This window comes from Hipposideros armiger, unplaced genomic scaffold, assembly GCF_001890085.2.
Source record: "Hipposideros armiger isolate ML-2016 unplaced genomic scaffold, ASM189008v1 scaffold_293, whole genome shotgun sequence".
Lineage (NCBI taxonomy): Eukaryota > Metazoa > Chordata > Mammalia > Chiroptera > Hipposideridae > Hipposideros > Hipposideros armiger.
Window position 1 is genome coordinate 119,346 of NW_017731643.1, and position 14,617 is coordinate 133,962.

Below are 14,617 nucleotides of genomic sequence, written 5' to 3' on the forward strand. Positions count from 1 at the left end.
CTGACTTTTAGTTTGTAGACAAACATTCTGGCTTATATATAAAAGGAAGCAAGAACCTGAGACAGGATAGAGAGAAAAGTCACTTGTTACTTTTATATCTGGTGACTGTGTAAGGCTACAAATATCAATGAATACGCAGTCCATGAGAAGGGGAAAGGGTGATAGAGGGGAAAGTGGGATCAGGTAAAAGAAAAAAGACCAGGATTGTTGTATTTCTACTGAAGACATTAGAATTTTACAATGGAACTCAAAATTTATACTTCGTAAGAGTCAGATAAAAAGCAATGCTGCTTATGTGTAGGTTTTAAGAAATTGGCATAATGTATAAATAAACACTACAGCTACAGATTTGACTATATTTAAAATTCAGTACTTGCTAAGGCCCTTTACCACACAATGCCCTTAACCCTGAAAACAACATAAAGGAAAACTGTAACTGCATAAATGAGTTTAAGTATCTGACTAAGTTGTAGAACAAAGTGGAGTAAAATTAAACATTTGCCATTCTTTTGACCGTAAGAGTGAGAATACTGTGTCAAACGGGGCCGTGAGAAAATAACAAATAGGGAACAGCCAACAGGTACTTCAAAAAGTAGTACATTGCACATATTCTCTTTGTACACATTACTTAGTATTGACGACTTTTATGAAAACTGTTAAGAATAGTGACGTGATATGTAAACTTTAGTGAGGTCATGGACTTTAAAAAGCTTTTTTTTTTCACATTCAATACAACTTATGTTAGAACCGACAGATTATTTTAGAGATTATCTCAGTGTCACAAACAAGCAACATGTATGTACTGCAATTTTATTTCAATCGCACAAGCGAAGTTAGCATGTAGGAAATTTAAATGAAACAGTACGGTAAAAATAGCAGAGAACCGAAAACTCTAAAAAGGGAGTACACCTCAAGCATGAGAATTCGACATTCATTAGTTTCATCTTCAGTTTTGATTGACACTTGATGCTTGCAAATTTCGAAACAAACTTTGAAATCAGGATGACTATTCTGAAGAGATTTCAGCACCAGCACTAAGATTTGTACATTCAGTTGGTTTGCAATTGACTTGTTAGCCATTTACATAGTGTATAGTACAGATTTGTCACAGGTCATATCACAGTGTTGAGGAAAGAAGTACCTTCCTGTAATTAGAAAGGGTCCCCTAAACTGCTTAAGACATCCAATGTTACAAGAGCACGAAAACCATCAGAAGAACGTGGTTCCAACATGGTTTTGATAAGGAAAATAACTTAAGCTTCTGTTTCCCACTTTAATTACTGAAATCTCTGACAATGACAAAACTGTCACGTGGGACAGTAAATGTATACAGTAATTCAATCAAACTTCTTGGAAAGAACACATTTAGCAATCTGGGATAATGCAAAATGATGGAAACTAGAACATGATTCAACACTGGTTCTTTTTGTCATTTTTACAGACATCATGTTAAGATTAGACCAAGGCACAAAACGTTTAGTGCATAAACCAGTTTCTTTTTTAAGATCTAGCATTTTATTGTAGTCTTTTATCTCACTGTGGACCACTGCTACCCAGAGTACTCTATCCTACCATAGACTATTTAACGTAACCAACAAAATCAAAAAGTTATTTCTGACCAGATTTATAGGGGACATAAACGTTCATATCATCAAAGTGTTCACATAACCAAAAGTACAATAATAAAGATGAAAATGCCTATTTCTTTTAGAAAACAGTACTTTATAAGCTTGTTGCATCTTTAATGCCTTTACTACTTTGCATGACAAGGAACAGTTGATAGAAAAAAAGAACTGTATACTTGAATTATGATAGCTCATCCATCACAGATTAATCCAAAAAATGAAGTTTCTACAGAAACAGGAACTATTTTAACAAGGAAAAAAAATTCCCTCATTCAAACCTCTTTGAAGTGATAATGGCTGCAAATCTGCAGCATTTAGAAAACTATGCTATCAACAAGCTTTTTCTTTATGAACTGAAATGTAAGAAATCTAGAAAGCAGATGAAAATGGATTATTTCTTCAAAATTTTTAGTAAAACTTCTGAAAAATCAAAGGTTTCAAAGCAATTATGGCACGTTAACAACTTAAGCATAAATCAAGATGGAGACCCTGGAGAATTTCTGATTTCCTAAATTAAAAAAAAACAAAAAACTATCATTGCAACATATAGGGTCTCTCCCCTATTTTAATGTTATAAATTTCAAAAGGAGTGGATTACATACACACGTGTGTGCGTGCACAAACACGCATGCACACACACAGCGGTAAGTAGAGTATCTAATTCCTTGTTCCCACCACCTAAGTCTCTCTTTATTTATTAAAAAGAAAACTTACAGAACTCCTCATGGGTGTCCCCTTACCTAACTATTTCTGTGACCTAAACTGCTGCCATCATTGTCACTTCTTGTAATTCAACATAACAAAATTCAAAAGCAGCTTCGTAGTCAGGAGCGTGTTACCTGAACCCTGCGTAACCCCAGGGCACCTAGGTAATCCTAACTGCTAAAGTGAGGGAGCAAACATTTGAGTTCCACAGGAAGATACAATTCATGTGAAACTCCGAATCATGTTTCAGGCCATTGAAACTGCTGAAGTTCAAATACAAATAGCTGAAGACATGATGTAAAGATTAAGTACTTGGTTCTGTGAACATATTTACCAATGAAAGTCACAAAATAGTCCTCATTATTTTTTCATGCAGGTAATTGAGAAAAATTATAGTGCAGAAATTAACTTTAAATAAAAAATTATTCCTTCCCTTCCTCCCACTCCCCTATACGTTACAAAATGTGTTCCCTGGGACTAGGCCTTGAAAAGGCCACTACGTATTATGTGACATGCATTACTGTCTGCAATTAAAAAAGCTAATTTTGTGGTGGTTGTAATTACATTATAAAAATGTCCACATGCATAAATCTAAAAAAGGTTGAAAACCTACAGTAAATCTACAATATATTGTTTTACATTTGACCACTGGTTTGTGTTATGTAGGAGTCATAGATTTGGTAAAGCATTGTAACAATTTAGGAAGGCATCTAAATCTTTAAATTCTGGACGAATTTTATGTTTTCATCTACAAAATTGCATGAAGGCTAATTCAAGAGGCTTCCTATCATTCTAAAATTCTTCAAGCTGGACAAGTCATTTTTAGGACACTTTCTTATAAATATCACCCTTTGAAAGCACATACAATTTCCATTTGTTCCATATTTGATGATCTTAACCTACACAGGGCTGATCTCAATATTCATGGAATAATATGATAGGAAGACAAACCTGAGAGAAACATTTACAATACAATAGCATAACCTGCTGAATTCTTCATCAGCACTCTGAAAAAAAACTTTTTAAGCCTTTCTCCTCTTTATTTTAGCAATGGGTTGTGGGAAATGAGCGATTTTATCTTGACGTGAAAATATTTCAATGCGCGGTGATCTTGCCTGATGGGCTTAGTATTTTCTGCATAACTGTTAGAGGAACTCTTATAGAACTCTCTTGCATCCTGTTGTAAAGGTCAGAAAAAAAAGCAGCAAACTGGGAGGGAAATAGCTTATCGCCAGAGTAATAATGTCTGAAGGCTTTCAAAGTATGTTGGTTTTTCCCGCCTTCCAACTGTTTGTCTCCATCTTCTTCTCACAGCTCACAAAATGTAGGGGTTTGTTGTTGTTAACAGTTGTTGTTTGTAGGTTGTTTTTGTTTTTTTCTTTCTCCAGATTAAAGTCCTATCTCTCCTTAGTTTGTTTCTCTAGGCGGTATTTGACTTGCTCAGTTCCTGCCTGATTGCTGGGTAGAAAAAGGAAAAGTGTTGAAAGTGAATATAACAATAAGATAGAATAAATGAGTGACTCAATCTTAAGAAATTTTAATGACAGTATTCGAATTCGCAGTAATAAAAAGATGCACTGATCTTGCAACTTTCAGTGCACAGATTTTTGTTTCCTGATTACAAAAATGATACTAATTTCCACATGTGTATATATTTATTTATTCTCTCCCTTTTTTATACCAAATGAAAACACTGACTCTGTGGGCTCAAGAACAGGGCAGTGGAATGGGGTGGATGAGGAGACGGAGCTCGCGAGCCTTGTTCACCAAGTTGTCCATCAATCACTCAACACCTAAAACTTAGGGATCTTGTTTATTCCTATTTTTACCAATACAGTAAAACCTTGGATTGCAAGTAACTCGGTTTGCGAGTGTTCCGCAAGACAAACAAACATTTCTAGTATATTTTAACGTGGTAAACGAGCAATGTCTTGCAATACGAGTAGTTTGTTTCCGGAACCAATTATGCTCGCAAACCAAGGCATTACCAAATGTAATTTCCATTCGATGAAGGAGCAAGAGCTCTTCCCTGACACCCCAAAACAAGCGAAGGCATAACTGTTTTATGCCTTCAAGTAATAAACTGGATATGCTTTATCTGCGAGTTCTTAAAAATGGCTATTCTTAAACATGACTCTATAGGGGCAGCAAATGTGTTTCGACACTCACCATCAATGAGCTCTTCTTTTAGCTTTGTTAATTCTTTTCTCATTTCATCTAAAATGTCCTAAAATATTAGAGAAAAACATCAGGAATACAGAAAAAAAATTGCTGCTAAAAAGTTTCTTACTCACATCCATTTTAAGAATGTATGAAACATGACGTATGGTTTTTGTTTCCAGAGCCACCATTTATGGCTTTGAAAATTAACCTTGGTAAATTCTGTTTGAATAGTTTTCCCTTCCCAATCTTTGCTTATTCTAGCCTAGCACGATATGACACAGAATGCTTTCTAAAACTAAAATAATTACGCTGTCATTCAGTGACATGTACGTTTCAGATATTTCCTAGAAAATATGACAGCTCTGCTTTTAACCTGACCTTCTGGGAGCAGGCTGCGGGGTGATGCACACATAAGTTCCAGGGAAGAAGATAAGTACACTGGACAGGCAGCTCTGGGCAAATCTGTTGCCTGGTTTGAAGTACAGGGACTCTTTAGGGATCATCACAGCTGCCAAACTACGTCCCAAGGAATCGAGGAGTCCCCTAGAGGGCCCTCAGGGCCTGCCTGAATGTGGAGATGAAGGTGAACGGGGCCTGCGGGACCTCCCCTGTCCAGTATGGCAGACACCAGCCACACGTAGCTACCGGGCAACCAAAATGTGGCCAGTCCGATATGAGATGCATTGTAAACGTTAAGACGTAAGCCAGATTTTAAAAATTCAGTATGAAGAAAATAATGTAGAGTAACTCATTAGTAATTTTAAAATATTGATTACAATTGAAATACTATTTTGACATTTCACCCGTTTCTTACTCTGGACCCTCCTACCTCCATGAAAACCACTCCGTCTTTATGTATTTTGCAAAATCTCTTATTAAGTTCAATTTGGAATAATGGACACTCCCTCCACCCCCCAGTTAAAAAATGATCCAGAACTGAAAGGGCTATGACAAGGTGACACACATTTAATGGGTGAAAAATAACAGCTATCCTTTAGGAAGGGTTAGTTTCTAATTATGTGCCTTTCTTTAATACTGCACACGTCTCAGGTAAAATTAAATTGCTCTTCTGTGTTTAAGGTTCATTTTTAAAAAAAGCTTTTCATGTTTAAAATAAAGTTGGAAACTATCAATTCGCTTAATTCCTCTATTTTACCAATGAGGAAACAGAGGCACAGTAGTTATTCTATGAACTAACAGATATCTTTATTTTTCATTCATCTTAAAAGCAGCCTTAAAATCAAATCTATCCTCTTCTGCTCCACTACTCCAGATAAGTCAAGAAATTGCCATATTTCAAAGTGCATGTGAGTGTTCTGTTTTAAAGCGTTTTTCAAGGAAGGAAAGCCATTATTTAATACACACGAAAACAGGGTTTGATAATCAATGACCACATGCTTCCCTTTCAAATTACATAACTCAATTTAACTTTTCAAATAGCTTTGCAGTACAAAAACTAGGTTTATATAAAATTATGGTTACTATTTCTCTCTTTAATTCTTATTTAACTTTTACTTTAAACTCATATTACTGCAACACTATTGGTCCCTTTTTCAGCCCCACTCACATATTTGCCAGCATTTTAAAAAATGGCTGACAGAATGGGGAAAATGGGCTTTGAAGAAACATTGGGGTTCTAATCCTCACTCAACTACCTACTTAGCTATGGGACTAGGTAAATGTAACTTGTGTGAACCTCAGGTGTACAGGATTTGAATATGAACACTACATGATATGACTACTACTGAAGATCAGGAGACACTGTCATGCTGACAACCTGGCGAATGCCTGGTGAGTCCAGCAGACAGTCAGTCAATGGATGCTATTACAGTGATTTGTACCACTTTCTTTTCAGAGGCTATCCTGCAGTGCAGGGCAAGAAGACAGCTTAAACTTTTCATTACAGGCCCATCTGTACTCGGGTCTGCAAAGCTGATAGTCGCTTTACTAAGAGGCACTGCTTTCATTGTTAAATATTAATTGTTCATTGTTAAATATTCTCCATTATATTCCTTAATGGCTGCAGAGCCCTCTCCCATACTGTATGTTTATATACGTCTACAATATTTTTTTAGCACAAATTCTTAGAAGTGAAATTACTGGGTTCAAAGGTAAGACATTTAAGACTTTTGATTTATTTTCCCAAAGCAGAAGTACACAAGAGTGCCTATTTTCCTCACATTGTTTTATAAGCCAGATTTGCTATGTCCATTTTTGCCAATGTAGCTGAAAAGTGGGCGCCCCCACCCCGACTTTTAACAACTGTATACCATGCACTTACATTTCTAGTTTACACTATCCCATTAAACCATCGCCACTCCTGGAACTTTCTCGAACTCACTGAGCCAAAAAATGAGGATTTGGGTATTTGAGAAAAAGAATATGGTACGAATGGCATTGCTTAATTTGAAGAAAAATATCGTAACTCTATATTGTTTTTAAGTACATTCACGATCTGTCAAACATGCCTACAAGGTACAGTAAAACCTTGGATTGCGAGTCACTTGGTTTGCGAGTGTTCCGTAAGACGAGCAAACATTTCTAATACATTTTAACGTGGTCAAAGAGCGATGTCTTGAAATATGAGTAGTTTGTTTCCGGAACGAATTATGCTTGCAAACCAAGGTATTACTGTATTCTGTTAAAAAGGCAAGTACAAATAAAGGACAGCTGTCAGTGGGTTCCTACCTGCTTCAGTCTGTCGTAGTCCAGGCCCTCTGTCTGGACTCCGTTGGCACTGGGCTGGGATGAAGGTGCAGATTTTGGTCTGTACAAATGAAATTTCCAGGACAGGTAAACAACACTTAGGATATTTGATGAATTCATAAGCAACTGTAAATTTACCAACCCAACACCAGATTTCAGTACATGTCTTAAAACACAGTGTGTTAAAAAGTTAATTGTCAAGTTGGAGGACTGATTAGAACAGCAAACAGAAAACATTTTTTACTCTTCTCAGTATTTTCAGTTATTTGTGAAGGAATTAGAAAAAGGTGGTAAGATGACGAGGCTTTTTCAGTCAAGAGCAGAAGACACCGTTCTTTGGGCAAGAGGCAGGTAACCAGGTGACATGTGACGTTGATTGAGACACAAACGAAAGGCTGGCTGCAACATCCGAGGCCCACGTGACACAATCTTGTTTTCTCCTCCTTTTGAAATGGTACATTATCTACAAAATACCTGACAAGCCAGTGGAAGGGAAAATATGAAGACAAATATTTTACTCTAATATCATCAGTCAGTTGACAAATTCTATACCTTGGTTTGTAGGGGGAAAAAAACATTTTAGTAAGCATGATTTTTTTGATATATGTTTTATTCCATTTCAGGCATCAAAATAAATAAATGTTGTGAAAATGATTATTAAGTTAAAAGTCTATCCATATCCAGGCTACGTGGCTATTTTCTGATGCTGTGCTTATGGAGATGTCACTTGAATGGTGTGTTTTTGGCTACTTCCATAGACTTATTTTGTTTAAAAAAAAGGTAATGCCACACAGAAGTTGATTGTCAATTATTATTGCACTTTCAAATATTTAGCTTCTATTAAAAACTTTACTTGAAGAAATAAGTCTTAGGGATTAGGTATATTTTAAGCAAAAGTTTTGATATTGAATAAATCTTTCATGGCTCCCTTTCCAATTCTGACAATAAAAGAAAATCCTCAGTGGAAAACCTAGAATTTTAACTGGGTTCTCCTCTATTTTCTGGTTTAGTATGGTATGCGGCCATTCTTTAAGGGCCACAAATCAATGAAAATTAAAACCATTACTCAAGCCATATATTTTCAATTTTGTCGAGTACCAATGTTAAGAAATCGGAACCAAGACTCAATAGGTTTAATAACTTTCCCAAAGTCACAGCTGCACAATTCTTACAAGGCAAATTATACCTCAAACCCATAGGCATTGTTTGTGAAGATGAAATATTGAGTTAATTTGCTTTAACATCAAACATATGACTGTTTAAAAGGTTGCTGTGAAGCAAGTCAGCCAATTTTATTTCATTAGCTATCTGCTGCTATGCTCATATGAACGAGGAAAATAATAACTTTCAGAAAACTTCATTCAATAAGCACTGAGGTAAGCACTGTTGGGGATAAGAAGATTTATGACACATTTCCTTTCCTCCTGCGATGATGATACACCTTTTTACTTTGCTGAGGAGACTACTTAATTCCAGAGTCACTTAAGATGAGTTGAGGTCCACAGTATGCAAATCTCGCACTCCATGCAGTCTGGTCTAGTCGAACATTCTGAACAGTCGACATGCTGTGCGTTTCATTTACCCACTGCTGTCTATTCCTGCTCTCCAGAATGAAATCCTTAATCATTACTCTGCTTTCATTTTGCTTTTCACATTTAAGTGGTATACCTAGCTAATTATTTTCTCCTATGTTATGATGAGTACCCCTGAAATTCATGTAATTAACTTTAGCCTGCTACTTAACCAGGCCGTATGTTATGAATATATCCACATTTACTAAACAACGCCAAAAATTATTGTTGTTATATAATAAACAATTGTGGAAACATGCACTTTTTAAAAAAACTGAATTCATGCTAACATGCAATCCATCACCATCACCGCCACCGTCACCACCACCACTACCACCACCACCACCACCAACCACCACCACCACCATAATTAACTAAAGGGGGGAACTTTTCATACTGAAGGAAAGAAGTAATCACCACTTTTTAAAACAAAGGTTTGCCAACAACACTGTCCCAAGAGGTACTATGTGTGAAAGCAGCAAGATAACAGAAGATTTACAAGAGCAAATCTCATTGTTAAATGCTATTTTCCCTCCTATGAACTAGCAAATTTCCTAATTAAGTCTTTGGGTCATAAAAATTAAATCACCCCAAAAAAGGCAGAAAGAAAAAGAATTCACTATTGTAATATACACATTGTATGGAGATTTAACTGGCTGACAAAATAAACTTATCAAATATTTTAATCACCAATGGCATGAAAATAATTTTAGCTAATTAACAATTTGGTCAAATAGAGTCTGATTACAGAGCTCCTTACTCACTGCCATAAACACCCCCTCCAATATTATTTAATTCATGTTCCCAGTGGATTTGACGTGTATCTTTAAAAACAGATGCATATAGTAACATGGGTAAATCTCAGTTATTTCCAACCTATGGGTTTTCACCATAATTGGTAACAAAATATGAGGGTTTCTCAGAGGTTTTTATTACTTCGTAATGAGAGTGTTGTCTCTAGCTCCCTACCTATAAAATAGCTCCTACAATATTTAAGTTCCTATTCTGCCAAATTAACTCTAAATATAGCTTGAGCATTTGAGAATTTTAAAAGATTGTCAATTTTTTAATTAAGAAAGAAACACAAGATTCACGTGTTGTTTCCTTAATTGAAAAATGGTATAATAGGACTCATGCTAGAAAACCAATAATCTGCACAGGATGTTCGATGCTAGGTTGTTAAAGATACTCAATTCACTATAAAGTGCCTAGGAAACAGAGATTTTCCTCAAAGAATAAATTATCCACAATTATGGCCACAATACTGCCCCGTGTTCAAGTGTCAAACAGTACAGGATCTTCTATTCCATTTTTAAAAAGCCTTATCCCATACTTAGAAAGAGAACAAACAGCCTTTAAAAGAAAATGCAAACGCTACGAACACCCTAGATATAAGATATATGGCCTTAGATTCCCATTCTAGTATTTCTGATGTTTACCATTTATATTTATTTTAATCCAACTATAAAGTCATGGCAGGAAATGAATACCATTCATTTTTCTAATTAAAATCTCTTACAATGTTTTTTTAAAAAGTGTTCTAAGTAAAGCTAAACATGATAGATTCAATCTTCCTAAATATCTCCCTTGTGGTGATTACCAATCCACGTAGAAAAAGCTCAACCCTATCCTGAACATGTTATTTAAAAGTCTCAAATCACAAAATCACATCAGGATGATACCTGTGTAATGAATCATAGGACCTGTTGTCAAAAACAATCTGATTTTTCCTTGGAGAATCCCGTCTATGAAGGGGAAAAACCATTTAAAGGGGTGTACAATAGAACTTAAAAAAATAATTCTCATTACGTTACTGTTTATAGGTTTTTAGTCAGTGTAAACAAAGTAAAAACTAAAGGAGTCTATTAGTTAAAATAATCTTTTTTTTCAAATAAAAAAGGTATTTGGAAACTAATTCTAGTTATGTGAGGACACTGTTTACTTAATTACAAAGAATTTTTTAAAATTATTATTTTTATAGACAGTACACACAATCAAATCTACTCACACAAAGATTCAACAAGTATTAAAACACAAAGACATTTCTATTAGAGTGAATATAAAGCTATCACCTCAAATAAAAAGCACAATAAAAAAATCATTTTAGTTTGAAGTATACAAAATTAACTCTTCTCAGGAGGCATGGTAAGAACATTTTTTCCCTAGTGTGTTCTCTGGTTACCTGCAGTGGCACCTTGTATGAAAAATAAAGACTTACTGCCATAAAAAAAAAACAAAGAAAAAAACAAACATTTTTTTCCATCTTGAACGCAAAATCTGTAAGCTCTTAAAAACCATAGTAAGAATTCACAAGCCTTCCAACGTTACATTCCAGTCATAGTTTAAAACAATTTTAACTACAAATTCTTGCTTTTATTCTATCTGACACCTTCACTGAATAAATACGGCATAATGTAATATCTCATGCATATTACAGGATATTAATCCATCTTACCCCTAACATATTTTGAGGCGGATGTTCAGAAAAGAAATGGGTGCTTTCACTATCATGCAAGGACGAGGCACACTTGGAGGAAAATCATCTATTACAATCAGAACATGATTACAAGGCACTCCTTAATAATAAGAACCAATATTGGATTACTCTGTATAAAAACACTTTTTAAATGGTGGCCTTTCAAATGCTTATTAAACTTCCTTTAGAAGTCTGAAAAATCTTTCAAAGAATATTTTTTCCTTCACTAAATGAACTCAAACACATCAAGGAACATTCCATTTGAAGGGCCTCTTCCATGTTCTTTCTAAGATACAGCTTTGCCATGAATTTCGGTTTCACTGCAGGCAAGCTCACAGCTATGGAATTCCTATCGATGAAGCAGAGATGAACAGTAGTGGCAAAGGAGAAAGAATTCTTCCCCGTCACAATTTACACCTTCAAAGGACAAATGGCACATCGCAGTTCTGTTCTCTGACTGACATGTACTTGATAAATCAGGCTTCATAATGTGCTACTGAAGAAAATCAGTAACAACTACTGGAGATGCATTAGAAGGCCTCATTGATTAGGTATCTGAGAAACACAAATGTTCAATTTTCCCACTCTACTGAAAAAATAAATTCCTGCATTTTCCTCTAAAATCAAATATACCCATCTTTCAGTCACTTACAAACTAAAAGCATCTATACATTCCAAAAGGCCCAGTGTTTTTGTGGAGCTTAAACAATTCTGTCCTGACCAAATCTTGCCTACCATCAGAAAGAACCACACAAAATCCAAATTTAGATTTAGGCTAACACAGACCAGGCCTGTGATGATATGCGGTCCACCCTTGTCATTTTCTTTATTAGGTTTTTATAAGTCAAGTCAAGTTTGCTTTGTATGAGGCAAAAATAAGGCAAATACCTCAGAAAGAAAAGGCAAAAAAATCCCTCTTTTGTTTCTAGGAAAAATATGTTTTGTGTCTGGGGCGGGAAGCGGGGGGAAAGAGTCCTTTAAACTGTCTCATAAACCAAGAAAAAGTTTCACTTACATTCCAGACCTGTGATAGAAATTTAGTTATGATAATAAAGTATGCCGAGCTAAGAAATACTGAATTTCCTCAACCGTGCCCACACAGCCACTTGTAGAAACATGAATTAACTAGTCTTGTTTCTGGGCACTATCTTTTCTAACTTTAATATAATTAGAAGTTTCAACGGAGAGAGCAATAAATCTACTTTACAAATGTAAAATTTTAGGTTTTATTTTGCTCTCTCTTAAACGCTCCAGTCTTTTTCTCTCCAGCTGCTTTTTGGTTTAAAACAGAGAAGCTTCTTTTAGGTTCAGTGGTGGTTGCCCAGCCATAGTAGATTCTAGGTGTCCTGTTTGCTCCATAGCACAATTTCAAATCTACCATTCCATTTTTTCTACAATAAAAATGTAGATGTCAATTTCTTTTTAGATATAAATATAACATAAAACTCAGAAAAAAATTTGATACCTGGAGATAACAGGTGACTTGCTGCCATTCATTGTATTTGTTCTTTCCCAAGGTTTTCTTGTTGGTTCTTTAAAAATAAAGAACATAAAGTATTAAATATCCTATATGTTCCCAGTTATTTTAAAACAAGTAAAATGTTAAATACTATTATACAGGTTTACATTATATTATAAATAAAAAAATATTAATTTCAATTCTGAATTTTAAAATCTATAAAGATTCTAATTTGTATAATTTCAGACCTTAAAATGAGAAGTTAATAAGCAAGTGTGACAAGTTTCCCCAGGATATACTTAGATTGTTAAATCTAAAATACTATCATTTTGAACTCCAGATGAAAGAAGTTGCTCTAATAAAGATAGGATAATCAGAATAAGAGTAGGATATTTTTAATTAGTTTAAATAGTATAAATTATTTTAAACTAAGAGATAGTGTAAATTTATTAGACTGAGACAGTATTAACTATTTTAAACTATTCTTAGTGCCAATGGTAAAACAAATAAAAAGTAGAATCTTTAATGTGTTCATAAACTTCAGTATTTGATCTAAAATCAAATAGTCTTCTTGGGAAAACATTCAAACAGTTCAAAATAAATTTCAGAATCATGAAATTCTACTGAACTTGCTCGGTTCTCAAACAAACTAACTCTTGGGACTTAGCAGATAATTCCAGTTAAATATAAATAAGTTTACTCTAAGCCCTTACCACAGAAGATACTATGTAGTGACTCACTGGTCAGCAGCCTATTGTGCTGTATTTTTCTAATTTGGGCTGACCCACTGATGACTGTGTGGAATCAGGAGTGCAGACCTGTCATGGAAGCATTTAGGCCACATGAGAACCAAGTCTAAGTCTGAGCTGTGATTTCACTGCAGTTTTAACAAGCAAACTGCTCCAAGTTCCAATGGAGCCCCTCAACTGGCTTCTGTACTTTCTTACTTAGGTGGTAGCTTGTCCTCTCTTAAAACTGCACATATGCAAAGCTGAATGCAAACTCTCCCTTGAAACAGTACTTTTGTTCTGGATTTCTGTTGCATTTAGTCATCTAGGTGTGAAACCTAAAAGTCATCATTCATCATGCTTTCCTCCTCACCAATCAATCACCAATTTCTCCCTTTTTAATTAGACTTTGTTGTTCCTTCTTTTGTATTCTAGCAGCTAATACATTCTCTCATCGACCACCAGCGTTGACCAGGGGACATCAAATAATCAGATGAAGAGACAGACAGACTCTGAAACACATCTAAGAAACATCTGCCAGAGAAGGTGAAAAGAGGGAAGTCCTGAATGAAATGAAGGACAACTGGACAGGCAGGGGAAGGGTCATCAGGACACTGTCACTAAAACAGAGGCACGTGGAGAGATGAGGAAATAATTCCAATGTGATCAGGTGTAGTAAGTGGTAACATGTCTACCAGCTGGCTGAGGTCCTTTCTCAATCAGCGACACCATCTTTTAATCTTAAAAGGGCTCCTTTACGTTTTGAGGTCGAGCAGTTCAGTGCAGCCCTGCAGGTAGTGAGGCTATCCTGTCTCTAGGGGGCGCTCAGAAGCACAGAGACTGGGTTACCTATCTCAGGTCTTTGGAGACGCGGGATCCTTCTGGCACTAGTTGCCCTACCTCAGTCACTTTCTACGTCACACTTGCTCACAACTGCCATTTTAATGTTCCTAAAAGTTTCAGTTGACTGTGAACTCACTCCTCGCAGGATCAAGTCTAAACTCCTGATCTTTTCATTAAAAAGCTTTCACGTATTGGCTCTAACCCGCTTTTCCAAACCTTTTTCCTAACACTCCTCAAAAAGAATTCTCCATCCTAATCAGGAGAGTCAACTTGCTGCTTCCTAATCTATTTTTTGCTCATCTCCAGCTCCCTATCTGTGCGCATGCTCTATACCCACTTCC

At 35.6% G+C, this 14,617-nt stretch overlaps 1 protein-coding gene across 7 annotated transcripts in view; it reads right to left on the bottom strand.

The window, feature by feature from the left end:
* Nucleotides 1-793: 793 nt before the first annotated feature.
* ENAH (ENAH actin regulator) overlaps nt 794-14,617 on the bottom strand; it is a 124,146-nt gene continuing 110,322 nt past the window's right edge. For 4 of the 7 annotated variants that reach the window (XM_019659052.1, XM_019659050.1, XM_019659053.1 and 1 more), the window contains 5 exons: nt 12,712-12,778; nt 10,453-10,515; nt 7,182-7,260; nt 4,500-4,557; nt 794-3,788 (listed from right to left, as the gene is read on the bottom strand). In XM_019659052.1, coding sequence (XP_019514597.1) covers nt 3,751-3,788; nt 4,500-4,557; nt 7,182-7,260; nt 10,453-10,515; nt 12,712-12,778 — 305 coding nt within the window. In that variant the 3' untranslated portion in view covers nt 794-3,750. The remainder of the gene's footprint in view (nt 3,789-4,499; nt 4,558-7,181; nt 7,261-10,452; nt 10,516-12,711; nt 12,779-14,617) is intronic. The other 3 variants (XM_019659055.1, XM_019659054.1, XM_019659051.1) reach the window with 1 other exon arrangement.